Source organism: Elephantulus edwardii, unplaced genomic scaffold, assembly GCF_000299155.1.
Source record: "Elephantulus edwardii isolate Elephantulus edwardi_28Jun2011 unplaced genomic scaffold, EleEdw1.0 scaffold00230, whole genome shotgun sequence".
NCBI lineage: Eukaryota > Metazoa > Chordata > Mammalia > Macroscelidea > Macroscelididae > Elephantulus > Elephantulus edwardii.
In genome coordinates, this window is record NW_006399980.1 from 806,417 (window position 1) to 833,940 (window position 27,524).

Consider the following 27,524-nt stretch of genomic DNA (forward strand, 5'->3'; position numbering starts at 1 on the left):
TGATTTCTGGGCTCTCATTTCTATTCCATTGATCTATGTGTCTGTCATTGTACCAATACCATGCTGTCTTAACCACCACCACGGCAGTGTAGTAGGATTTGAAATCAGGGAGTGAGATGCCTCCTACCTTTTTTCTATTTTTGAGGAGTGCTTTGCTTATTCGGGGCTTCTTTCCATTCCAAATAAAATCAGAGATTACCTTTTCCATCTCCTTGAAGAATGGGATTGGTATTTTTATTGGGATTGCATTGAACGTATAAATTGCCTTTGGTAGTATTGCCATTTTCACAATATTGAGTCTTCCTATCCATGAGCAAGGGATATTTCCACTTCTCCAGGTCTCTTTTTGTTTCTTGTAGTAATGTTTTGTAATTTTCTTTGAATAGATTCTTTGTGCTTCTAGTTATATTTACTCCCAAATATTTTGTCTTGTGATTAGCTTTTGTGAAGGGTATTGTTTTTCTTAGCTCCATCTCTGTGTTCTCTTTGTCACTGTAGAGAAATCCAACTGACTTTTGCATGTTGATCTTGTATCGTGCTACTTTGCTGAATTGGTCAACTACGTCCAATAGTTTTCTTGCTGAGTCTTTAGGGTTTTCTTGGTATACTATCATGTCATCTGCATAGAGAGATAATTTTACCTCCTCTTTGCCAATTTGGATACCTCTTATTTCCTTCTCTTGTCTTATTGCTCTCGCTAAGACTTCCAATACAATATTGAATAAGAGAGGTGAGAGCGGGCATTCTTGCCTAGTTCCTGTTCTTAAAGGGAATGCCTTTAACCTCTCTCCGTTGAGAACGATGTTGGCTCTTGGCTTTTCATAAATACTTTTTACTATGTTGAAGAAATTCCCCTCAATCCTATTTTGTTGAGTGTTAAAATAAACTTCTTAACTAACCTCTGTGAACATCAATGAACTCATTTGTAAAGGGGAGAAGATACTGTTCTCTATGTAAAAGATTGGTTTTATTTATTAATTGTTGTTGTATATTCAAAGTTGGAAATGACCCATAGTTGACCCTCTTGAAGGTTTTCAGAGGCAATTAGTCTCATGGGAGGAGATTGCCTCTCCTTTAGTCAAGTGGCTGGTGGGTTCAAACAGCATACCTTCAGGATTACAGCATAGCTTCTTACCACTAGGCCAGCAGAGCTCATGAAAAAAAAAATCAATTTAAAGCAGATAGTTTAATCTCTACCACATAGGAAGTGTCCAACAAATGTCAAGTATGCTATATAATTGTTACTCTTCAGAGGTTCCTGGTTGACACTGACAGTTAATACATTCTCTCAGATGCTTAAAGAGAAGGGGATAGTTCACCCAGAGGAGACTTAGCAAAAAGGCCGGGTGATCTACTTCAGGGAAGGTAGTTAGCCATTGGAAACTCTATGGAGATCACATGCATTCACAGTGTGTTGGAATGCAGTATATCACCGTTGTTATTAATATAATAGTATAGTAATATAGTAGTAAGCTGAAATGAACAGTATTGTTAGTTCTATAGATAACACTATCTTAAATTGAACTGACTCACCTCATAGTTGTAGAAATGTCCATTAATAGAGGCTCTATGGCTGTGTCTGTCTTTTTTGTCCATCGTATGAGGGCTCATCCTTTTTCTAACTAAGGCTGCTTCACTCATGGTTCTATAGAGTAGTGGGGATTCTGGTTCTTCATCTGTGTGAAGCTTCAGGGTGCTGCTGTGACAAAATAAATAATCTGGGAGGAATAAAGATTATAAGCTCATGTCATTTAATTCCCCACTTCCTTGAATCCTGGGTGGATTTTCACATGCTATTTTTTTACCTTTTGCAGTATTACTGCATCCCGGTTGTTAAAAAGCATTATACAGTCTACAGTTCAGCTGTGTATTGAGATCATAAATGATGCCTGAGGCTATTTCTAGCAAATCCTTGTAGTGAATTTTGTACCGTAGGAAATTATCATGTGATTGGAGTTTGAATCTTTTTTTGACTGAGGGTAATGGATGATATGGAATTTCAGGATATTACAGCTGGAAGAAATTGAATAACTAATTCTGTGCCATTAAGTACCCAAAGACCAAAGCTCATGGCTGTTGAGTTAATTCAGATTCATAGCAAACCTACAGTTAGCCTTTAGAATATGTAGGCTTTGGTTAGAGGGGCGAGCTCTAACATAAAAAACAATTGCAAATACTTAATGATCCTAATTCTTTATTTTCACAATAAATTTCTTCATTAAGGATAAATAATGCATTTCATTACCATTTGGCTAAATAATTATGACATTAAAGTTAAATCTAAAATATCATTTTAATATTGTACCAAATGGGCCAGATTCCATTTTGCTGTAGAGTAATGAAAGAAATGAGTCTTGTCTGAATGAAATTGTATCACAAAGGCTAAACTTAGTATGTTTCCTTTCTAAGACATAAGAAATAAGTGTGCATATTTATAATAACTTATTTCCCCCCTACTTGTGTGTTATTTGAGAAGAACTATATTACCATTTGTATTTTAATATACAACTCTATCTTGAACCTTACAAGCAGTTTTCCTCTGAGAATGATCCTAATTCTTACAGAAAATATTGAACATGCTTACATACACAGCTTTATTCAATTACCTCTCCTCATCCATTAAGTATAAGTGATTTGCTGCATGGTTGTAAAAGCCATCATATTTTTACAAAGCAAAGTAAGTTTCTTAAGCATCACCCGACCACAGCAGTGATTTAAGCTAGTTTGCTCCTAAAAGACTGAAATGTACATACACACATATGTAAAATGTATATATGTTAAAAAAAAAGCCCTAGAATTTATTGAAGACTCTACAAAATGTTAAATTTCAGAAAAACATTAGAAGTACTGCTTTATTTTGGGTTTTGGTCTATTTATTTATTTTTTATTTAGAAAAACAAAACAAAGAAAACAACCTGCCCTAATAAGGATACTTTGATACTGACCTTCTTTGAAGTTCTTTGCTTCAGGCACAGGAATCTCATTTCTTTCTAGATTGCTTATATGATAAAGATCATCGAATTCTCCCCAGCGTGTCATTCCCCTGCAAAGTAATAAATTGTGAGAGTGACATTAGTCCCATTGTTAAATTCTATGAGGATTTTCAGATTTGCAGTATTTATATAGTACTTCCAGTCACTTGCTGTACAGCTAAGAGCTGGGAGATGAATAAGGATGACAGATGAAAAATTGCTGGCTTTGGAGGAGAGTACTGAACATCCTATGGACTGCCAAAAGAACAGATACATATATCTTGGAGAAGGTGCAGCCCTAGTGCTCTTTGGAAGCAAAGATGAGAAAGCTTTATTTCGCATGCTTTAGGCATGTTGCTAGGAGAGGTTATTCCTTGGAGAGGGACATCATGCTTGGAAAGGTGGAGGGACGGTGAAGGTGAGCAAGACACAGTGACACACTAAACAGTAGACTTGAGTGTGTCAGGGATTGTGAGGATGGCACAGGATAGGACAGGATTCAGATCAGTTGTTCATAGGGTTGCTATTAGTCATATTGCATTCGATGGTACCTAACAACCACATATAGTACTTTTGCATCACTGTAGTCAGACATATAAAACTAAGACAATTTTATGACATTAGTAATGTTTCAGGTGGCTCGACTACATATAACAACAACAACAACAACAACAATGTTTCTACTAAAAAATGTGAAATTATTAGCACATGTTTTAAATATTTCCATTGTTTTTGCTGAACTTATCTTGGAATCCTCCCATAAAAATTCGGTTACACACTGAAACACAGGGTTTTATAGTAAAATTTATGAACAAGTGGAATTAGTTGTTGTTGTTAAATGCCTTCAAGTTGAGCACAACTATTGTTGTAAAGATTTCTCACAATATTATTTTTTTTTAATTTTTTTATTACTTTTTTGTGTGTGTACCATCAAATCAGATCTGTCTGGTACAGAAGGAGATTGTTCCTCCTTCTCCAGCAGAGTGGTGGATTCGAATCACACACCTCTGGGATTGCAGTGCACCTTCTTGCCACTAGGTCACCAGAGCTCGCCTTCTCACAATATTCTTAGTTTAAGTATTAAGTGTTAATTTCTCAAATATATATGAACTATCTATATTAGGAACACTATTTTTACATGTTATCTAGCACATCTAAAATAGTAAGATGTGATATTTATGTTTAAAGCCTTTGTTATAAATAAAGCAATTTACAGAAATGTATAAGAAACTTCCTTTCTTGAAAATGATGATTCCATATAGTATTCTAAACATTGGCACTATATGGTAGCCAAGACAAAAGAAAACTGGGCAAAAGAGTTGTTGGGGTCTTTTACAGCAATACTAAACTTCACTTTATTTATTGGCCTGATATAACTAATTTTCCACCCATGCCTCTTCATCTATAAAATGGGGATGATAATTGTAACAAGGTAAGATATAGGTTTTTCTGAGGTTAAATGAATTCATTTGTGTAATATCCACAAAACCATTCCCAATGCATAGTAACCATTCAATATATACTTAAATTATCATGAACATTCTCTTCTCCATCATCCTTGTCGTCACCCTAATTACTATCACCTGTATCTGTTTCAGTAAGCTCTGGTGGCATAGTGGTAAAGAGCTGTGCTTCCAGCCCAAAGGCACACGGTTTGAATTCACCAGCCGCTCTGCAGGGGCAAGATGGGCAGTTGACTTCTGTGTGATTTATAGCCCTGAAAATCCATTGGAGGGTTAGTGAGGAGTCTGTTCCAACTCACAGCACATAACCACAGGAACAGATCTGTTTTGTGATGAATCAGGAACAACAGAAAACCAAGGTATTCCTCCATCCTTTTAGGTAAATACCCACCCAAATACACTATTTTCAACTTAAGAGCAACACTGTAGCACAAAGAGGAACTACTCCACAGGTTTCCAAGGCTGTAAATCTTTGTGGAAGAAGAGTGAGTGCCACATCTTACTTTCTGCAGGATGGCTGATGGGTTTGAACCACTGACCTTTAGGTTAGCAGTAGAATACTTTAACAGATTTACTTCTAAGGCTCCTTCTTAGGGAACAGAGTCTTCAATTTATGGGACCTTTTTTTTTTCTTTTTCCTTTTTTTTATTATTATTAAATTTTATTAGTTTCAATGAACATTCACAGGGATTCTGGGCTTTCACTCCTTCATTGCTGCACCATTCTCTCCACCCTCCTCCCCAGTTTGTTCTTCTTCCCCGCCATCCGAATGTCTGTTTTAATTGTCCAATTGCCACAGTGCTTGTCAAAGTCAGTTCTGATTAATCTCCTTTGTCGGTGTGTCCTTTGCCATTCCCTATCACTCCTCCCTGAGAGAGACTTCACCCTGATTCATAAGGAAAAGGGGATGGCGTATTGTCTTAGCTACTTCCTGCTGAAAAGGGACGCTGTGTGTTTCAGGGTGAAGATCTTCTCTCACTACTCTAAAGGGCCCCTTTGGCAGTAGGAAACACATAGACTATTATGGAGATTGATTTTGGAATTTAGATGCACTCTTATTGATTGTGCTTGGCCGTACATGTTCATATCCTTGAAGATGTATCATGGGGGTGTTGCAACCTAGAAGACACAAATTTGACTAACAAGTTATAAGTACATGAGTCAAAAATTATGAAAAAGTAAAAGAAAGGATTCTTTCATTGTTTTACAAACTCTCCCCCAGGTCCCCTCCACCATGTAGCCCTCGCTCTAGACTCCTGTGATGACAGAAGTACCTAGTCATATATCTCTTTTAAACAATTTTCTCCCTCCTCTGTTTCAGTGCAGTATACATTATTGAACCCATCTTACTCAGTCTCTCCCCAACCCCAAGGACAGTCCCATTCTACAACAGTGGCATCATGTAATATTTGTCCTTTTGTGACTGGGATATTTCACTCAGCATAATGTTCTCCAGAGTCAACCATTTTGAATAATATTGCATGAGTTCCTTATTTTTTAATGCAGCATAGTATTCCATTGTGCGAATATACCACAGCTTCTCTAGCCATTCGTTTGTTGATGGGCACTTAGGTTGTTTCCAACTCCTTGCTATTGTGAACAAAGCTGCAATAAACATGGGTGTGCATATATCTGCTTGGATGTCAGCTATGGTCTCTTCAGGGTATATTCCCAGTAGTGGAATTGCTGGGTCAAATGGTATCTCTATTTGCAACTTTTTGAGAAAGCGCCATACTGCTTTCCACAGGGGTTGCACCATTTTACACTCCCACCAACAGTGAATCAGGGTTCCAGTTTCTCCACAACCTCGCCAGCATTTGTTGCTTGCTGTTCTGTTAAATTTTGCTATTTTAACTGGGGTGAGATGATATCTCATAGTTGTTTTAATTTGCATCTCTCTTAGGGCTAGGGATTTTGGGCATTTCTTCATGTGCTTGTTAGCCATCTGAATGTCGTCTTCGGTGAAGTGCCTGTTCATATCCTGTGCCCATTTTTCTATTGGATTATTTACCTTTATCTTGTTGTGGTGCTCAAGTATTTCATAAATTCTGGATATAAGTCCCTTATCTGATATGTTATTACCGAATACTTTTTCCTAGTCAGTGGCTTCCCTTTTTACCCTACTGGAGAAGTTTTTGGATGTGCATAGGGATTTGAGTCTTAGAAGATCCCATTCAGGAGGAGATTGTCCCTCCTTTCCCGGCAGAGCATCTGGTGGATTCGAACCATGCACCTCTGGGATTGCAGTGCAGCTTCTTGCCACTAGGCCACCAGAGCTCCCCTGGGATCATTTCTTATTACCCTATTAAGGATCTTTTGTACAGTAACCGTTCTTCCTGTGACCACAAAAAATGAATATTAATAGTGGTTCATATGAATAAATATGATTCTTCCCCCATTTGACTTTTTTCTTTGTTTGAACGTCTATCATTTGAACCTCTAATATGAGGTAGATAAGGAAATCCTGTTGTACTTGCTAGCTAATTTTCCAGCAAACTAGAAGATAGCTGTTTGGCTATCTTGGACATAAGCTGTCTTGGATAGATCTGGTTAAAATTAAGTCATAAAGTTCATAATCTATAGGTAGTAAATTTACTCAAAAGAGAACTATTTAACTATTGAATCAGAATCTAGTTACTCTTACGGTAGATAAAGTTATGCATTTTCTGTAGTTTCTAGTAGATAACTTAACAAACTATCACAACTGCTGTTGAATTGGAACCAACTTATAGCTGAACCTCCAAGGGTGTACATCACATTGGAGTAGCTTGCCTATCTTTCTCCCATGGAACTGACGGTGGATTCAAACAGTGAGAGAGGCATGCCCTTTGGGTTATCAGTGCAATTCCCTAAGGCCTATGCCACCAGAGTTTCCTTATTTATTTATCAGAAGTGAGCTGATAAAATTATCAGAGGAGGGTTCACAATGGAAAAGAGGGAATATCAATAAAATGCACAAAGTAAAGAAGGTAAAGCATATGAAACCCACCATGTTTCATATGGTAGAATATAAGAACCTTCAACAATTATGGACCACAGCAGATGACACCCATTTTCAAATCTGGTTCAGCTTAATTCCAAATGTCACCACACACAACCATGGTCGGCATTCAGAATTTCCAAAAGACAACTGACTACAACTTTATTTATTAATTAAATAGTTTAACTTCCCCAAACAAGGTTATTTGTATTTCTCTTACCCAATATTAGGATTTATGTCACTTGCAGATTTAAGTGAGGGGAGAGTTTCTAATGTATTGCAAAATATAAAGTAGAGGAAAATTTGATAGACAAAGAACATATTGTCATTTGCCTACCTATCGTAAGAAAGAAATAAAGGAAAAAACATGCTTCTGTTATTTAAATGTACACCTGTCCAGTTTCGGCTCTTTCTGTCATCATACTTTGCCTTGTCCAATGTATATCAAAGCTGACTTTGAAAAGAGATTAAAAAAATCAATGAAGGTTTTCTTTTTTCTTTTTAATAAAAAATTTCTAAAATAAACACTTGGAGTAAATATTAGAGACCAAAGTGGTTCCTAGAGAATCATTTCCATAAAGCATCACAGGTGGCCACAGCTTAAACAAATTGACTTATTTTAAAGCCTCTACCACTCCCATTAGGCTGACACTCCCTGAATACGACTCATTGCAAATACAATTAAAACAAACTACCAATGTTAAGATAGATGCTTTTCTTAGGTCGTGAACTTACTGCTTTGTCTGCAGCTGAGTACACAGCTTCCACAGCCTTTATTTATTCCATGTCCACTGCTGCAGATAATATAATCTGTGATCCCAAAAAAAGGATTAGTGGATGTCCTACCTACTGAAACCTAATATTAAAAGGGGAATCCAGGATAATTTTATAGTGAAGGAATAATCAATTTACAAATGACCTTAAACTCACTTGGGTTTTAAATGTGTGCCACTTTAAGGATGTCATCAGAGTGAGGATTCCTAGGAGCAAATTAAAACAAAGAACTGTCCACTGGGTGACTGAGCACTCTATTACAGAAAAAGAAGTCAAGGAGAAGCCATGTCAAATGACATTGCATCTTCTTGCCAATTAATGAAAAAAACAAAACAAAACCCCAAACAAAAAACCAACAACAAAACAAAACATTGTGGTCAAGTATGTAAGATGCAGTCTCAAAACCATTGTCTACCGGAGTCCCTTGGTTTCACCCTCTCTAGGAAAGATCTGTTAGTTCTTTTGGCAGTCCATGGTATGTTCTACACTCTTCTCCAGGACCACAACTCAAAGGCATCAATTCTTCTCTCCAATGCATAGCAAGTAACTGCAAAGACCACAGCCTGGATCAGGCACACCTTAGTCTCTAGACTGAAATTCTTGGTATTGCAATACTCTGGAGAAATTCCTAACAGAAGATTTTCCAAATGCAATTCATCTTTTTATTTCCTGACTGCTGGTGCCAAGAGTGTTGATTATGACACTGAACAAGCTGTAATTGTTAACAATTCCAATCTCTTCTCCATTTATCATGGATAATTGGCCCAGTGATGAGAATCTCCTTTTTTTAATGTTGAGTTTCAATTCATATTGAAAACTACAGTCCTTGACCTTGTGCAAAAAATGTTTTAGGCCCTACTCAGGTACAGCAAGCAAGATTGTGTCATCTGCAAAACGCAGTTTGTTTATGAGTCTTCCTCCAATTCTGATGCCATATTCCTCCTCATAAACCCAGCTTCTCAAATGATCTGCTCTGTATACAGATAGAAAAGGTATGGAGACAGGACACATCCCTGATGCACCCCTTTTCTGATTTTGAACCATGCAGTGCTTCTATGCTCTGTTCCAATGACTGCTTTCTGATCCAAGTATAAGTTTCAAATGAGAACAATCAGGTGTTCTGGGATTCCTATTCTTCTTAAGATTAGACACAATTTGTTGTGATCCACATATTCAAATACCTTTGCATAGTTAATGAAACACAGACCGACATTGCTTTGGTACTCTCTGCTTTTGGCCAAGATCCATCTTACACTGGTATTGTTGTACCCATTGCCACCATCGCCTCTTCTAAACCCAGCTTGCATTTCTGGTAGTACGCTGTCAATGTACTGTTCCAGTCACTTTCGGATAATCTTCAGCAGGATTTTGCTTATGTGTGATATTAGTGATGTTGTTGTTGTATAATTTCCACACTCCACTGAATCACCTTTTTTTAATGAATGGTAGTAAATATTAATCTCTTCCAGTCAGTTGGCCGGGTGGTTGTCCTGCAGATTTCTTGGCACAGCCTGGTGAGAACTTCCATGGCTGCATCTGTTTGTTGAAATTGGTATTCCATAGATTCCTGGGGCCTTGTTTTTGTCAACTCCTTTAGATCAGCTTTAAATTCATGCCTCTTGAAAATAAGTTGTTTCATGAGGTACTTCTGTGTTGTCCAGTCCTTTTTGGTACAGTGACCTGTGTACTTTCCCCATCTTCTTTTGATGCTTTCTGGACCTTTCAGTATTCTGTCCAAGTATTGCAACTCATTTGCAATCCAGGGCTTCAATTTATTTTTTATTTTCTTTTCATTGTGATTTTAATGAACAAACTTTCATTTATTCATTCTTACACATTTCCCCCTTCTTCCTCCCTTACCCCTTTCCCAGTTCACATTTTTTTAAAAAAAATGGTTGCACAATTACCTACCTCCCCTTGCCTCAGTCCTCTTTGCAAGGTTATATTTCTTATTCTGGAATGTTGTCTTGAATTTTGTGATCTTTGGCTTAAATGTTTAGTGTGCACATTTGAAAAATAGTTGTATTAACAGATCTTCTTTGTATGTCTATAGATTCTTCAGAATCAATCTTCACTCATTCTTTTTGATTGTGTGAGGCATTATTCCTTTTAATAATAACAATAGATCAAATGATTAATTGATTAAAAATAACCATTACCAGTCCATCTCAACTTACTAATACCTATGGTGTTGAGAATTGAAAATAATTTCAAGAATATCTTTTATGGCTTGAAGAGTGGACATGATGTCCAAGGACATCAAGGATATAATAAAAATTTATTACAAAAATGAGAAGAAAAAAAAGACAAAAATGGCTGTCAGACCTCTTCAACACATGGTGCTATCAAAACTGGACTGCTACTTGCAGAAAACTTATATAGGATCCACATCTCACACCATACACAAAAATCAACTCAAGGTGTATCAGAGACCTGGGAGTAAAGCCCAAACTCACAAAGGTTATCAGAGACAAGTGGGGGTCAAGCTTAGACGGCCTAGTCTATGGTATAAAGAAAGCCAGAAATGCACAATCTAAAGAGGATAAATTGATGAATGGGACCTTTAAAGAGTAAAAGAAACACAGACATTCCTCTGGTACTTTCTGGTTTCAGCTAAGATTCATCCAACATTGGCTGTCATGTCCCTAGTACTCCAGCCTCTTCTAAACACAGCCTGCATGCCTGGCATTTCTCTGTTGATATGCTATTCCAGTCGTTTTTGGATAATCTTCAGCAGGCTCTTGCTTACATGTGATATTAATGATATTGTTTGATAATTTCCACACTCTATTTGGATCACCTTATTTTCAGATGGGAATAAAAATGAATATCTTCCAGTCAGTTGGCCAGGTAGTCGTACTCCAGATTTCTTGGCACAACCTGGTGAGCTCCTGTTAGTGCAGCAGCTATTTGTTGAAATATGTCAATTGGTATGCTGTCAATCCTGAGGCCTTGTTATTTGTAAATTCCTTCAAAGCAGCTTGAACGTTCTATTTCATCATCATTGCCTCTTGATTATATGTTGTTTCATGAAATTCTTCTGTGTCAGGCAATTCTTTTTGGTGTAGTAATTCAAAGTACTCCTTCTATGTTCTTTTGATGCTTCCTGGGACATTTAACATTCTGCCCACAGCATCCTAGATTAATTAGCCCCCTTAAAACTTTGAGTTTGTGGTGATGGATAATAATCTCAATCTCTTCTCCATCTACCATGGAGCTACCAATTGGCCCATTGGTGAGAATCTTTGTTTTCTTGATGTTACGCTTCTATCCATATTGAAGGCTGCAGTCTTTGACCTTCTTGAGTAAATGCCTCAGGTCCTCCTCAGTTGCAGCAAGCAGGGTTTGTCATCTGTATAATAAATGTTGTTGATGAGTCTACCTCCAATCCTGACACCACATTCCTCCTCATAAAGTCCAGCATCCTGGATGCTCTTTTCTTCACTACTACATGGCAGTGGATATAACCTACTGGTGCAGACTGTGGATGAAGAACTTGGTAGAATACAAGATAAGATTAAGATCATCTTAAAAGGAACTAAAAACATGTGATATATAGCTTACCCTCTGTGGGAAAAGATGTCTGGTGACTTCATTGGTGTGTATGAAGGGATTTGCTTCTCATCTTGTATTTTCAGCTGTATTGGCCGTCTTACTCCCCAGAAAATGTCCAACATTCCTTCAACAATTAGTTGACCATCCCCGGTCTAGGTAAGAAACCACATATATTGGCTTTGTATTATTTATAGAATGTACATGTTTTAAATGAAGATGGAGAAATTAAGTCTCTAAACAATTTTTTAAAATTTTCTACTAGTTTATTTACAAAATTCAAATACAAATTCAAACAAAGTCTTTCAATTTCCCTCACCCCCTGCCATCAAATCATACAACCTGATGATTAATCCCACCTCCCCCTGCACATCCACATCCCTCTTTCAGCCTCTCCCACCCCTCCTGGATCCTTATACTCATTCTACAATAATGGTTTTAGAAAATATTTATACTTGTGGGATTGAGTTAGTCCACTCAGCATAATGCTCAAGTAATAATTCACAAAAATCATTGATTATGCATGCTGCATAGTATTACATTGTGTGAATGTACCATCAATTCTCAATCCATTGTGGTTGGACATTTGGGCTGTTTGATGAGTAATGCTGCTATGAACATTGGTGTACAAACCTCAGTTTGTGCCTTAGTTCTCATATACTCAGGGCATATTCCAAGTAGTGAAATAGCTGGGTCATATGGAATTTCTGTGTTCAGTTTTTGAGGAAGCACCAAACTGCCTTCCAGAATGGTTGTACCATTTTATAATTCCACCAACAATATATAAGAGTTCCTTTCTCACCACATCCTCTCCAACATTCATTACTTGCTGTCCTGTTAAACTTTGCTACTGTTAGTGGAGAAAGATGGTACCTCATTGTGGTTTTGATTTGCATCTCTCTTACTGCCAGAGATTTGAAGCATTTCTTCATGTGTCTGTTTGCCATTTGAATGTCTTCCTTTGCAAAAATTTTTTCCATGTCTTTTGCCATTTTGTAATTGGATTATCAGTCTTTATCTTGTGGAGGTATAGGAGTATTCTGTAAACTTTGTTCTAAACTCTTGTCTGACATAGTATTATCAAATGTTTGTTCCCAGGCTGTAGGTTTTCTTTTTAACCTGTTGGGAAAAGTTTTTTATGTGCAAAAGGATTTAATCTTTAGAAGGTCTCATGCATCAGTTTTATCTTTAGATTGTGCATTTCAGCTTGTATTTGACAATCTCTTTATACTTTGGACTAGCCTTTCTAATCTTGACTCAACAACAACAACAAAAAACCTGTTAGAGTTAATAGGCCAGTTTAATAGAGTGGCAGCATATAAGATCAATATTCAAAAATCAATAGGATTTCTCTACAATAATAAAGAGATCTCAGAGAAGAAAATCAAGAAAGCAATACCATTTACAATAGCCAACCACAAATTGAGAGTGAACCAAACTAGAGATACAAAAGACTTATACAAAGAAAACTACAGAGCTTTTATGCAAGACACAATAAAAGACCTAAAGAAACTGTAAAAAAATATGCCCTGTTCATGGATAGGAAGATTCAATGTCATGAAAATGATAGTCCTATCAAAAGCAATCTGCATGTTTAAAGCAATCACAATCCAGACACCAAATTCATTTTTCAAGGAGTTTGAAAGGGAAATTATAAAATTTATTTATAAATTTTAGAGGCAAGAGACCCCGAATAAGCAAAAGACTTCTGAGAAACAAAAATGAGGTGGGAGGCATAGCACTCCCTATCTTTAAAACCTACTACACAGCAGTAGTAACCAAAATAACATGGAACTGGTACAATGACTGGCACATAGATCAATGTAACAGAATTGAGAATCCATAAATAGACCCAGCTGTTTATGGTCAACTTGTATTCAACAAGGAAATCAAAGCTATCAAAAGAGGAAATGATAACCTCTTCAACAAATGGTGCTGGCTAAACATGACTTCCACCTGCACAAAGCTGAAACAGGATCCACATCTCACATGGTACACAAAAATCAACTCAACATGGATTAGATGCTGGGGAGTAAAGCCCCAAACCATAACGTTCTAATCAATCAATAGATTCTTTAAAAAAATCTCAGAAGGAATTTTTTTTGTTTCTAAATTCATGAATAAAAGAACTATTTTTTTTGTAACATTTTAGTTTTAAAACAACAATCACAAATACATCCATAGGGAACAGTGCTTAAAGAATCTTATTGCTAACCACAAAGCCAGCAGTTAGATCTGGTAAGTAACTTATTGAGAGAAAAATCTTGGGAGAAAGTCCATCTGCGTAAGGAATTGTAGCCTTATAAACCCTATGGTATAGTTTTGTTTTGTCTAACTGGGTTGTAATACCTTGGAATTGACTTCATGTCAGTGGGTATAACTGAACAAATGAATAGCCCAAGCCCATAGCCATTCAATCAATCTGACCCTCCTTTGGGTTTTGCAGTGTTCTTGTCATCCTTGAAACATTTGAGTCTATTGCTGGAGACACTGTACAAATTCATTTTGTTTAGGATCTTCTTTTCTGTTGACCCTCCACTTTTCCAAGCATGAAGTGCCTTTCTAAAGAACAACTTTTCTTAATAATATGCTCAAAATATGTGAGATGGAGCTTCACCATCTTTGCCTCCAAGGAATATTCTAATTGCACTTTCCCCAAGACATATCTGTTTGTTCTTTTGGTGATCCATGGGATATTTAGCACACTTCTCTAACATCACAACTCAAAAGCATCAATTCTTTTCCTGTTATTATTTATCTCTCAGATGCAGAGCAGGTGATTAAAAAGACTTTAGCTTGGATCAGTTGCACCTTAGTCTTTAAAATGACATCATTGCTCTTCGGGACTTTGGCGAGATCCCTCACAGTAGACTTAACCAATGCTTCCCATCTTACACCAAGTACAATCCACCATCTCCTGCTCTCCTGACTGTTGGTACTAAGGGTGTTGACTGTGGATCCAAGCACAATGAAATAATTGACAATATAAATCTCTTCATTGATCATGATGCTGTCTACTGGTCCAGGGGCCTTATATGTTTAAAATGTTTTTTGAACTGTAATTCTCTGACTAAATAGATACTTAATTCTATATAATTTAATTAAAATTTAAAGGAGGTTTAAAAACTAGAAGCTTAAAAGTCAGAAGAAGATATTAAGAGATTTAGCAATGTGTACCTGTTTATTCTGCACAGGAAAAATGTAATGCAGTTATTATATAGAACTAATAATGGAAACAAAACCACTGTAAAATGTGATTTTTTAAAAAAATATGATTTTAAAACTTAGAAACATTTTAACTAAAGAAGAAAAAGCAATGGAAATAAAACTGAGCAAACTTGGATTGAACATTTGCTTTCACTTTAGATATTAAAGAAGCATTAAGGCCAAGACATACCCCATGGACCTTGTTTATTCGCCTTTCACTTCTAATATTAAGAGCTAGAAAACAAGGTTATTAAACTCATATTTTATAATTATAGAAAATTTTCAAAGTGTAGAAACAAAGAAAAGTAATTTCCAATCCAAACCTAACTTCAGTTTTTATGGGAAAAAAAATCTACTATTTAACAAACATCAAATCAGTTCTTATTTAAGAGCATGATGGACACTTAAGTCTCTTCACTCATACAGATTTGTGTTCAAACTCTGCCTATGACGCTTCTTAATTTTGTTACTGATTGCAAGTACCTTTAAGCATGGGCTTCCTCTTCTGAAAAATGGGCATTATAATGGCTCTTAATTCTTTGTGTTTGATAGTCAATAAATACATAATAAATGTTATTAATGATTATTTCTCTGGTTGATAAGCCTACTTTGAAGTCATTATTATCACAAAGTTTTGCTTGCTCTCACTTTATAACTTGCCTCTCTAGTTCCTGGGAGGTAGGGCTGCCAGTCAGCTATGTCTAACAACCAAACATGATTTGTTTCTCTGAAACAGCAGGATGCAAATCCTGTGGTTCAGTTATTGATGTATAGCATCCTCTCTTTGCACGATGAAACTCAATGAATTCTTTACATATAAAATACCTTCAATCTTGGAAGGAGTTAAAAATATGTGAAATTTTTCTGTATAAATGAGTAAGAAAACATATTACATATGCTTTCTTATTACATATGCATATATTTGCAACTTGCTTACTAAGAAATCTGCTTCTGGTTCTACTAAAATTCCTTTTCCCATCTCACACCAAATATAAGTCACAGTCTTTGCAAGACCATATGCTATCTGGCCCCTCATGCTTCTCAGTTATTTCTTTGACTTTACTATCTGTAGCTTTTCATTTTCACCTGGCTTATGACAAACAATTTTTCCTGCTGGCCAGGCCCAGGACCTTTATTTGGACAACAACTGGCACCTGGGAATTTTGTCCCATATACTTCTACAGAGTTTGCTCTTTCATCCCTTTCTGAGACTCCGCTCAAAGGCCTCTCTTCCCCCACTCTATCCCACTCCCTGAGCCCTTGTCATTGCTTTGTTTTCCTCAGTTGTTGTTGTTGTTGAGTGTCATTAAGTCGAAGCTGACCCATAGCTGACCCTCCAGCAGGTTTTCAGGGGCAGAACATCACATGGGAAGAAATTATCTATCTGTCCTTCTTCCGTGGAGCAGATGGTGGATTTGAACCATGTACCTTTGAGATTGTACCTTAGCTTCTTACCACTAGGTCACCAGAGCTCCCTCAATTTTCTTTACAGCTATTATAATAGACACTATACATTTGTTTCTTGTCTACTGGAATGTAAGCAGCGTGAGGGCAAGGCATTTTACCCAGTTTCTTAATTACTGTATCCATAGAATTCTGTAGAGTCAAACCCAAAAACAACAGCTCATTGCTGTGGAGCTGGAACTGACTTATAGCTGACCCTCCAGTGAGTTTTCAGAGGCTGTAAGTCATGCCAGAGGTGACTGTCTATGTTTCTCCCTGATAACAGCTGGTAGATTTGAGCCTCCCGCCTTAGGGTTGGCAGTGTGACTCCTTATCATTAAGTCACCAGAGATAGTTGTTGTTGTCGTTGATTGCCTTCGAGTTGAGCATGACTCATTGAGACCCATGAACAAAAGGCTTGAAGCCCCTCTACAACTATGGACATTTATCAAAGTTCATAGGGTTTCAGGAGGCATGTTATTTAGGAAGTGGATGCCACTCCTGTTTCCAAAGAAGCAGTTAAAAAACCCAAAACCACTTCTGACAAAATAAACAAAAAGGTGCCTTATATGAAGACAATTTTTTGTGTTAGGTTGTTGGGTTTTTTAACTGTTACTAGCTCTGGCCGCTTAGTTGTAAGGAGCTATACTGCAGGAGCAAAGGCAGGAGGCTCCAATCCACCAGCTGCTCTCAGGGAGAAAGATAGGCAGTCTCCTCCCGTGTGTTCTACTGCCCCTGAAAGCCCTCTGCATGGCCAGTTATGAGTTAACTCTGATTCGATGATACCTAACAACAATATTATCGAGCTTGGCTGGCTTAGTGTTCAGAATGTTATGCTGCTAATTTAAAGACTGCACTTCTCTGATTGGTGATCAGCCATGAATTGGAACTGATTTGACACCAAAGAGAGAATGAGTGATAGGAAATAAACTTCTTAAAATCATAAATTGTGTGAAAATGATTAACATATAAACTGTCGTTTTCCTAAAGTTTGATCTTTCCCAAAATCTTAAAAGAAACCAATCCAAAATACAAAGAATCTCAACTCACTACCATCAAGTAGATTCCAACTCAGAACAAATGGAACTGAGGATGTAAATCTCAATGGACACAGACTGCCTATCTTTTGCCTATGGAACAATTGGTAGGTATGAATTGCTGGCCTTTCAGTTAGAAGCCCAACATTTAAGCCATCATACTACCTAAATCTTAGATTTTGACAATTATAAATATTTAAGTCCTAGGATTATTGTTGTTATGTTCCATTGAGTTGTCTGTGACTCACAGCAACTCTATGCATAATAGCTCTGAAACTTGCCCTCATTTGAGCCAATCTCACTGTCTCCAATACACCTATTACCTTCATTAGCTATCTCAGTTACTGTGTCCAGGGTCTTCCTCTTCTGTGCAGTCCCTCCACACTTCAAAGCATGGTGTCCCTTCTCCAAGGAACAGTCCCTCCTAGCAACATGCCCAAAGTATGTGAGATAGAGCTTCAAAAATCTTGCCTTCAAGGAACAGCTTGGTTTCATCTTCTCTAGGTTAAAATTTTTGTTTTCTTGGCAGTCCATGGCATGTTCAGTAAACTTCTTCAGCACGACAACTCAAAGTCATCGATTCTTCTTCTGTCATCCCTAGTCATTGTCCAGGTCTCTGATGCATAGCAAGAAATTATGAAGACCATGGGCTGGATCAGGCACACCTTAGTCTCCAGTATGACATTGTTGCTCTTTAGCACTTTGGACAGAGCACTGAAAGTAGATTTTTCCAATGCAATTCATCTTTCAATTTCCTGACTACCGGTGCCAAGAGTGTTAATTGTGAAGCTGAGGATGCTTTTTTAAAAAAAATATTTTATTAATTTTAATGAACATCTACAGAAATTTTGGATTTCCATTCATCATTCATTGTTGCACTTTTCTCCTTGTCCAGCCCTCCCCCCCCCCCAGTTCACTTCTCTCTTTGAAAAGGAAAAGAAAAATTCTTTCTTTGGTATACAATCCCCCTGTACCCATCCCACCACCATGAGTACACTCCACTATGCAACTTTTATTCTGGACTCTTGTGATAACCATAATACCCTATCATGTATCACTTTTAAATTATTCTCTCCCTCATTTGTTTCAATGCAGTATACATAATTTATCCAGTTTTTCTCAGTCTTACTCTGACCCCGATGTCAGTCTCATTCTACAACAGTGGCACCATGCAGTATTTGTCGTCTTGTGACAGATATTGCACTCAGCATAATGTCCTCCAAGGTCACCGATTTTCAATAATATTGCACGAGTACCTTGTTTTTCAATGCAGCATAGTATTCCATTGTGTGAATATACCACAGCTTCTCTATCCATTCGTTTCTTGATGGGCACCTGGGTTGTTTCCAACTCCTTGCTATTGTCAACAAAGCTGCAGTAAACATGGGTGTGCATATATCTACTTGGATGTCGTCGATGGTCTCTTTAGGGTATATTCCCAGTATTGGAAATGCTGGGTCAAATGGTATCTTTATTTACAACTTTTTGAGAAAGCGCCACACTACTTTCCATAGTAGTTGCACCATTTTACACTCCCACCAGTAGTGAATAAAGGCTCCAGTTTCTCCACAACCTCTCCAGCATTTGTTGCTTGCTGTTCTGTTAAATTTTGCTATTCTGACTGGGGTGAGATGATATCTCATAGTTGTTTTGTTTTGCATCTCTCTTAGAGCTAGGGATTTTGAACATTTCTTCATGTGCTTATTGGCCATCTGAATGTCTTCTTTGGTGAAGTGTCCATTCATACCCTGTGCCCATTTTTCAATTGGATTATTTACCTTTATCTTGTTGTGGTGTTCAAGTATTTTACAAATTCTAGATATAAGTCCCTTATCTGACATGTCATTCCCAAACACTTTTTCCCAGTCTGTGGCTTCCCTTTTTACCCTGTTGGAGAAGTTTTTGGATGTGTATAGAGATTTGATTCTTAGAAGGTCCCATTCATCTATTTTATCTTCTCCTGGTTGTAGATTTTTCAGGATACTTGGAAGACTGTTTATGTTGTGGATTGGGACTCCTAGAGTTCTTCCAAGCTTTTTAAAAATGAAGTTTAGAATCCTTGGTTTTAGTCCTAGATCCATGATCCACCTTAAGTTGGTTTTTGTATATGGAGTGAGGTGTGGATCTTGCTTGAGTCTTCTGCAGATATTTTTCCAATTTTGCCAACACCCTTTGTTAAAAAGGCTTGTCATTTCCCCACTTAACTGATTTCATCTCCTTGTCAAATATCAGTTGACCATAGGTAGATGGACTCATTTCCAGGTTCCCAATTCTATTTCATTGATCTATGTGTCTGTTATTGTACCAGTACCATGCTGTCTTAACCACCACAGCAGTGTAGTAGGACTTTAAAATAGGGAGTGAGATGCCTCCTACCTTTTTCTATTTTTAAGGAGTGCTTTGCTTATTCGGGGCCTCTTTCCATTCCAAATGAAACTGGACATTACCTTTCCCATCTCATTGAAGAATGGGATTGGTATTTTTGTTGGGATTGCATTGAATGTGTAAACTGTCTTTGGTAGTATTGCAATTTTCACAATATTGAGTCTTCCTATCTATGAGCAAGGGATATTATTCCACTTCTCCAGGTCTCTTTTTGTTTCTTATAGTAATGTTTTGTAATTTTCTTTGAATAGATCCTTTGTGTTTCTGGTTAGATTTACTTCCAAGTATTTAATTGTGTGATTCGCTATTGTGAAGGGTAATGTTTTCCTTAGTTCAGGCTCTGTATTCTCTTTGTCACTGCAGAGAAATCCAACTGACTTTTGTATGTTGATTCTGTATCATGCTACTTTGCTGAATTGGTCAACTATGTCCAATAGTTTTCTTGCTGAAGCTTAAATTGTTAAAAACCTCAATCTCTTCTCGGTCTGTCATGGAGCTGCCAGTTGTCCCAGTGATGAAAATTTTTATTTTCCTAATGCTGAGTTTCAATTTAAGTTGAAGACTACAGTCCTTGATTTTCTGCAGCAAGTGCCTCAGGTCCTCCTCAGTTTTGATGAGTCTTCCTCCAATTTTGATGCATATCCCTCCTAAAGGCCAGCCTCCTGAATGATCTCTTCTGCATAAAGGTATGAAAAGGTATGGAGACAGGATGCATTCTAGACACACTCATTTCCTGAGTTTGAACCATGCAGTGTTTCCTTGCTCTGTTCTGATGTCTGCTTCCTGGTTTGAGTATAAGTTTCACATGAGTACAATCAAGTGTTCTGGGATTCCCATTCTCCTTAAGGTTAATCACAATTTGTCGTGATCCACAGAGTGAAATGCCTTTGCATAGTCAATGACACAGTAGAAATGGATGAGTAAGAGTTCACATTTGGTTGGCACAAATATTGAGAGAAGAATAGCAGCATCTTTAACTTGACCTTGATTTTTGTTTTTAAAATTCATCATCAAGTCACAGTCTTGGAATATCTCTGACTTTCTAAATGTTTGCGTTTTTCTTTGTTTGAAGAAGAAAGCACTTACAAAGAATGTTGTGTCTTAGGAGGTTTCTTTTTTACTCATCCTTACTCCCCTTTTACATTTACAGCATTTTGGTTTTTTGTGACTCACACAAAATTGCATTTCTCTGGTATGCTTACCTGTGTGCATAAAATATGCAGGTTTTTCTGGTCCCCATAAAAAATGTTGTAGGTCTGTAGTAAAGAATTAAGCTGTTCACTAAAAAAGAAAAACAATAAGGAAAAAAAATCAGTTAACAATCAATCTTAGGCTCTTTAACAGTAAAAGATAATAAAAGGGACTTTCAGTTCATAAAGATATTAGGCAAAAATCCTTCCTTGGAACCTTTATTTTGCTGTTATTTTATCCTAATGTGGCCTGTTGATAATTGAAACATTCTTGGAACACTCATCAATTCTGAATGTGATCATTCATAAATAAATAACCAAAGAAGGGAAAGTGATGAAGACCAATGTGTTAAGAAAAGTACGATGTGGAAGAACAACAATGAAACACAAATTTACTCCATATCTCCTTTTGTTTTTTTTGTTTTTAGTGGAGAGGCAATATTTAACCAACTTAAATGAAGCATTTGTTGTTGTCCCACCATTTACATCCTACTGGAGATACAGCAATGGCTTAAGAATAGTCCCAGCTTGAGGACTTCACTTCTTGTACCAGGCAGGCTCTTGGATGGTGAACTTTGATACCCACCTTGCTCCCACCCTTTCTCTTGCCATTCCACAGGTTGAGATATTTACCCTACCCTCCAGTTTCAAAATGTACGTCTGTAGAAAATCAGTGCTTTCCTATTCTTGCATTGAATAATTGCATCACTGCCACATATTAAACGTAACTAGTTTTGCTTAGATACACTTTCTCCTGCAGAGGAGCTCGTGTATTTGAATTGCCTGCCTGTGGTTGACACCACAATGCCTTATCTACTAGGTCACCAGAGTTTTCTAATGATTTTCACGGAAGCCATAATCATGTCTTCATAAATACAGGAAATGTCACATAATAAAACTTCAAAACCTCGTTGCTGTTGTGCTAAAAAACTGTATATTAAACTCTTTTCATATTCTTTTGCTTTGTCAGAGACCCATCCTTTTGTATCATTCTAGAAAACACAGACACTAGACAGGATAGTTACCTGCTTAGCAATTTATCTCCAAATGAATCATTGCTATCAAGCAGGAACTGACTCATTGCTGACTATCCAGGGAGTTTTCAATAGACTGTAAATTGTATGGGAGTAGATTGACGTCTTTCTCCCTCAGAGGAGCTGATGAATTAGAATCACCTCCTTTTGGGTTACCCTCTAGACTACCACAAGTCCCTAATAATTAACACTTGCTAAGATTTGTAGAGCTTAGAAGGAGGAGTGGCATCCACTTCCGTAATAGCTTGCCTCCGGAAACTCTACGAGCCTGGAGAGAGGATGAAAGGCACCCAAGCATCGAGGATTCTCCTTCATAGGGTCGCTATGAGTCGCCGGCGACTCGACAGCACTTAACAACAACAACAACATAGAATGATTATCTATGAACTTTATACACATAATCTGAATTAATCCTGTGACAACTATGACTTTCACTATGGTTAATAAATTGAGAATTAGTGAGGTTTATGGTCTTACCATAACCATACAGCTGGTAGAAAATAGAAGACAGTGAAAAACAATGTGGTGGTGTAAGGACCAGAGACAGACTCAGTAGCCTGTGTTATGTAGATGACACAACCTTGCTTGCAATAAGTGAAGAAGACTTGAAGCACTTGCTGAAGATCAAGGACTACAGTCTTCAATATGAATTACATCTCAACATCAGGAAGGCAAAATGCTTACCACTCAACCAAGAGGCAACATCATAATAGATAGAGAAAAGACTGGAATGGTCAATCATTTGACTTTACTTGGATTCACAATCAACACCCTTAGTAGTAGCAGTTAAGAAATCAAAACACGTGTTGCACTGGGAAAATCTACTGTTAAGGACTGCTCCAGAGTTTTATAGAGCAAAGATGTCAGTTTGAAGGTGAAGGTGAGCCTGATTCAAGCCATGATCTTTTCAAATCCTTCCTACACATCTGAAAAAATTAAAAAGTGATTTAAAATTATATCCTGAAATATAATGTTGCGAGTTAATAGGACATTATCTATGCACATACAAAAAAAAAACACATACCCAAAACCTGTTGATATGGCTATTATTCAAATACATGCTCCTACATCTAGAGTCAAAGAGGAAGAAATTGAAAATTTTTACCAAATCTTACAGTCCGAAATTGAAGAAACATGTAACCAAGATGTGTTAATGATAATTGGTGACTGGAAGCAAAAGTTGGAAACTATAAAGAAGGAATTGTTGTTGTTGTTGTTTGTTGTGATCAAGTCGAGCAGGACTCACAGTGACCCTATGAACAAAGGCCTGAAGGCTTTCTATAACTATTGTCGTTTCTCCAAGTACATAGAGAGTTTTCAGAGGCATGTGGTTTAGGAAGTCGGTGCCACTCCTGCTTCCAAAGAAGAAATAGTAGTTGGAAAATATGGGGATAGTGATAGAAATGAAGCTAGAAATAGAATGAAAAAGTTTTATATTTTCAATGATTTATCATTGAAAATGATTTTTTAAAAAGACATAAATGGTGGCTTTACACATGGACTTCACCTGTTGGACTGCATAGGAATCAGATTGACTGCATCTGTGTAAGGAATCATTGGAGAAGCTCAATATTGACAGTCAAAACTAGGTCAAGGGCGCACTTTGGGTCAGACCATCAGTTAATCAAGTGCAAGTACAAATTGAAGCCAAAGAAAATGAAAATAAGTCCACAGGAACCAAAATATACTCTTGAACCAATTCCATCTGAATTTCAGAATCATCTTAAGAATAAGTTTGAAGCATTGAATACCAAAGATCAGATAAGTCATGGGATGATATCAAGGATATTATCCACAAAGAAAGCAAAAGGTCATTACAAAGACAAAGAAGAAAGAAAAAACAGAAATGGATGCTAGAAGAGACTCTAAAAATTACACTAGAGTATCGAGAAGTAAAAGCAGAGGGAAAACATGCCGAAGTAAAAGCTGAACAGAAGATTTCAAAAGGCAACTTGAGAAGAAGACAAAGCAAAGTATTATAAAGAAATGTGCAGAGAGCTGTAATTATAGAATAAAAATGGAAGAACTCGCTTGCATTTCTCAAGCTTTGTTGTTGTTGTTATTGTTGTTATGTGCCATCGAGTCGCTTGCAATCTCAAGCTTAGAGAACTCAAAACAAATTTAAGCCTCAAGTCACAATATTGATAGATGCTATGGACAATATAGTGAACGAACCAGAAAACATCAAAAGAAGATGGAAGGAATACACAGAATCACTGTACCAAAAAGAATTGACTGATCCTGAAGCATTTCAGGAAGTACCACAGGAGCAGGAGCCAATGGTAATGAAAGAGGAAATAGAAATTGTTTGGAAGGCACTGGAAAAAAAAAATAAGGCCCCAGGAATTGATGAGGTATCAATTGACTTGTTTCAATTAACAGATGCAGCTCTGGATATTCTAACCACTCTATGTCAGAAAATTTGGAGGACAATTATCTGGTCAATGGATTGGAAGAGGTCCATATTTGTTCCCATTCCCAAGAAAGGTGATCCAACAGACAGGACACTATTGAGCAATATAATTAATATCAAATGCAAGCAAAATACTGTGGAAGATAATTTAAAAAGTAGCTAGAAAAGTACACAGACAGGGAACTCCCAGAAGGTCAAACATATTTAGAAGAGGCTGTGGAATCAGCGATATCATTGCTGATGTCAGATGGACCCTGGCTGAAAGTAAAGAATACCAGAAGAATGAATATTTATGTTTTATTGACTATGCAAAGACATTTGACTGTGTGACTCTTAATAAGTTATGGCTAACACTGAGAAGAATGGGTATCCCAGAGCACTTAATTGTTTTCATGTGAAATCTATACCCAGACCAAGAGGTTGATATGGGAACAGAACAAGGGAACACTACATGGCTTAAAATAATAAGAGTTTAATAAGAGTGTCAGAGTTATATTCTCTGTCCATACCTATTCAATCTGTATGTTGAACAGATTATTGGAGAAGCTGGACTCTATGAAGAGGAATATGACATAAAGATTGGAGGGAGACTCGAGGGAGACTCATCAATAACCTGCATTAAGCAGTGACACACCTTGCGTGCTGAAAGTGAGGAGGACTTGAAACACTTATTGCAGAAAATCAAATAATACAATCTTCAATATGGATTGCATCTCACATATCAATGTAAAAAAGATAAATACATTAACCACTGGACAGACAGGAAGCATTCTGATAGAAGAAGAAAAGATTGAAACTGTCAATAACTTCATCTTACTTGGATTCACAATTAATACCCTTTGTACCTGCAGTCAGGAAATCAGGATATGTATTGCGCTGGGAAAGTCTGCAGTTAGGGACATTTCCAAATTATTGACGAGTAATGATGTCAGCTTGAGGACTAAAGTGTATCTGTTTCTGGCCGTGGTCTTTCCAATCACTTGCTATGCATCTGAGAGCTGGACAATGACTAAAGATGATGGCAGAATTTATACAGAATTTATAACATAAGAATTTGAGTTGAGTGTTGGAGAAGAGTATTGAACATCCCATGGACTGCCAAAAGAAGAAACAAATATATCTTGAAGAGGGTGCAGCCAGAGTGCTCTTTGGAGACAAAGATGGTGAGACTTTGCCTCACACACTTTGGTTATTTTACTAGGAGGAGCTATTCCTTGGAAAGGGATATGATGCTCAGAAAAGCACAGGGTCAACTAAGTGAATTGACATGGTGACTGCTGCAATGTGTCAGGAAGTGTAAAGATGGTACAAGATAGAACAGGGTTCAGATTTGTTGTTTATAGGGTCTCTATGGGTAATACTCGACTCTACTGTATCTAACAACAACAACAATAACACGCATTTGAAAGTAGGACCATTAATAAAGAAAACAGAAGATGCATCAGTGATTTTGAATTGTGTAGAAGAGTACTGAATATACTGTAGAATGCAATAAGAACAACCAAGTGTATGTTGTAGGAAGTTCAGCTAGGGTTGAACTCCTTAGAGTCAACGACGTGAAAGTTTGTATCATCTATCAGCATGTTGTCACAAGAGACCAGTCTTTAGAAAAAGATGACATGCTGGGAATGGTGGAGGAGCAAACAAAGTGAGGATGCCCATCAACAGGGTTACACAATAACTATAGAAATGGATTGAACATATCAGAGATTGTGATGATGGTGCAGGATAGGATAAGTTACAGATCTGCTATTAATAAAGCTGTCATGAATCATAGTCATGATACACAGTCATAGAACACCAACAGAAGTACTAGGATAAAGAATAAGATTTAACCATACCAAGGACTCTATCTCTAAAGATATATAGCAGCACCAAATTTCATTATCTCATATAGCTAAGCCGTGCATGTAGAAGTAAGATGACCAAAACCCCTAAAATGATAAACGACTGTGTAAAACAAGCCCTTATTCTGCTCTGACACTTAATAAGGATCTTATTTCAAACTACGAACTTGCAGGAATGAAGGCTTATTAATGGTTGAAAGAATCAGAGAGAAAGTCTAATATTCTGAATGTGCATATAAAAGGAAAAATGCCAGTGACAGATAATGGTTTGGAACAAGAAAATAAATTGTTTTGTGGAATTTAGATATTAGGTTTACCAAGCTGGATAATTGTAATAATACTATTTCTCATGAAAAGCTTCTTCAAAATGAGGTTTGCCAGCTCTATTTCTGACCTTACGCAAAATCAAAGCTAAGAGCTATTGTTTAATAAAAAAGCAGAGCGGAGTCAAAGTTATTATAGCCTTCTGAATGGACACAGCTAAAATTTGCCACATCATTATCCTAAACCTTAGATATTTTGCTGGAAACCTATGTGTTAGCTATTAATTAGACTAAGCACAAAAGACAGTAAAGATTCAAGTTTAGAAAATGGGAACACGGGTAAAGAGGCTGAAATGTACACAGGCCTAAGATGAATAGAGGGATATGCTAACTTTGAGAATTCTGATCAGATCTTAAGTGGGATGGAGCATGGAGGAAGTTTTTACAGTAACAATGGGGACAACAGAATGTATTTGCTTTCCTGTCAAGGTCATAGCCTATGGAGAAGGATGAAGGTCTTATTGGTGTTGGTCAAGATAGGCAAAGAGAAATGATGACATGAACATTTTGCTCAAAGTACTCAGATAAGGCTTCCCTCATCTCCCAACACCATACCTATACATCCTACATTGCATATGAACTCACATTAATCTATCTATGATTGAATTGTTTTGGTCAAAGTCCAGTCCATCCACATATCTACTAACTCCTTTTTTTTCCTGTTTCCTCAAAGTAGTTTTCTCAAACTCCAGTAATTCTCTCCTCTCTATCCTGAATTAGGGAACCTTGATGTCAAAGAGTTCTTCACATTCTTAAAGAGCAAGGATGTCAGTTTGAAGACTAAGATTTGTCTGATCCAATTGATGGTGTACTCACTTGTTCCTATGCTTCTGAAGTTACATAATAAGGGACATTATGATGTTTATCTTTCAATATTACTTTCCTAGCCACTTTTTGACTTTGA

At 37.1% G+C, this 27,524-nt stretch overlaps 1 protein-coding gene across 1 annotated transcript in view; it reads right to left on the reverse strand.

Annotated features, from left to right (window-relative positions):
• The window catches only part of RASSF6 (Ras association (RalGDS/AF-6) domain family member 6), a 93,184-nt gene that overhangs the window by 8,025 nt on the left and 57,635 nt on the right, over positions 1-27,524 (reverse strand). The window contains exons 3-6 of the mRNA XM_006898464.1: positions 21,016-21,094; positions 11,754-11,896; positions 2,946-3,043; positions 1,534-1,718 (exon numbers count right to left, since the gene is read on the reverse strand). Of these exons, the coding sequence (XP_006898526.1) occupies positions 1,534-1,718; positions 2,946-3,043; positions 11,754-11,896; positions 21,016-21,094 (505 nt within the window). The remainder of the gene's footprint in view (positions 1-1,533; positions 1,719-2,945; positions 3,044-11,753; positions 11,897-21,015; positions 21,095-27,524) is intronic.